Genomic DNA, 1,499 nt, shown 5'->3' on the forward strand with positions numbered 1-1,499 from the left:
CTATTGTCAGAAAATTGCAAACCAATCTTGCCCTCTTCCCTCTTCCCTCACTTGTCCCTCAGTCCGTCCTGACAAAACGCAAATAAAAGCTGCTTATCCCCTGTCTACGTTACTGTTTTTTTTTCCCCCCTTGGATTATGTGCGCAAACGAAATAACCTGACTTGACGCATCTTATCTTATCCTTTTGTCCCCTACAATAATCCACGAGATTAAAGGGCATGCTCCAACTTATTTAGTTTAGTTAGCTGGATAAACGTAATACGAAAAACTCAATATTCCTACCTGAATTTCGTGGCGTCCTATTCGGGCTCTAGGCCTTGTGAAGAGATCACTCGGCATGTTATGTTTGTGAGCCGTTGGACTTTGAAAGTGGGGCCCCAGTATACGTTGTTAAGTATAACTTTGAAAACCTTCCGTTCCGGGGGCAATTATGTTAACTACAAGAAAGAGTAAGTAAAAAAAAAGTTAAGAAATTATAATGTACGGAGGGGGATGGAGTGAAATCTGTGTTTCCATTTCCAATCATAAATTCCAATTAGTCCTGTGGGTTTTATACGTGTGAAGACATTTATTTCTATATTGTATACATTTTAACATGTGCATGTTTGAACAATATACCTACGAGTATAAAAGAGCTACCCTGCCGCCAGCCCTGCGCCCCAATTAATCAATCAAAAGTACGGAGTATATGTTTCATTATTTTACGTCTTCCACCCATTCAGCCCCTTGTCCGAATTCAACTACCGCACTGGAATCAAACCAGGGTCCATTTCCTGGCGGCTAAGGTCATGGCGATCCTTGTACGACTCGGTGATCTCTTCAAGACAACCTGCAGCGGCAGAAAAGAAACCGAGGAACGTCTTGCTAGGCGCAAGCACGCGAGAGAGATACTCTGGGTGAAACTGCACGCCAACATACCATTTGTGCTCCTTGAGCTCGATGATTTCCATCCGCTCGCCTTTCTCATCCTTGCCGACAAACGTCAGCCCGGCCTTCTCTAGTACCTCCACTATCTTGGGATTGACCTCGTAGCGATGACGGTGCCGCTCCCAGATGGCGGGGGTGTCGCCGTATAACTTTCGAAGACGGGACCATTCTGTGTCAGGCTGGAAGATGGTGGGTCGCTTGCCCAATCGCATTGTCCCACCCATCTTTTCCTTGTTGATTTCAGGCATGTAGACGATTGCCGGGGTTGAGTGATGCTCGTCAAATTCCTCGCTATTTGCGTCTAGACCACAGACGTTACGAGCAAATTCGATGACGGCTAGCTGCATCCCTAAGCAAATACCCAGGTAGGGAATGTTGTTGGTGCGCGCCCACTTGGCAGCTTTGATCATTTCCCTCCGTTCCCCGATGGCCGAAGCCTCCAGGGACTAGGATGCCATTTGCCATACAGACGGCATGCCATGCTTTATGGAATTCGCGGGGGAGCTCTTCTGCGTCCGTCTCTTCCAAATGGGATGCATCAACCCAGACAAGGTTGATTTTCCGTTTACAG

At 46.9% G+C, this 1,499-nt stretch overlaps 1 protein-coding gene across 1 annotated transcript; it reads right to left on the reverse strand.

Moving 5' to 3' along the window:
- Window positions 1–741: 741 nt before the first annotated feature.
- Window positions 742–1,338, reverse strand: HCAG_02987 (hypothetical protein; the record flags this gene model as incomplete). Its single annotated transcript, XM_001542766.1, has 2 exons — window positions 742–1,229; window positions 1,290–1,338. 2 exons carry the CDS (start codon window positions 1,336–1,338, stop codon window positions 742–744), a joined length of 537 nt encoding a protein of 178 aa, XP_001542816.1.
- Between the last annotated feature and the right edge of the window lie 161 nt (window positions 1,339–1,499).

Source organism: Histoplasma capsulatum, genomic scaffold (assembly GCF_000149585.1).
Source record: "Histoplasma capsulatum NAm1 scaffold_2 genomic scaffold, whole genome shotgun sequence".
Taxonomy (NCBI): Eukaryota; Fungi; Ascomycota; class Eurotiomycetes; order Onygenales; family Ajellomycetaceae; genus Histoplasma; species Histoplasma mississippiense.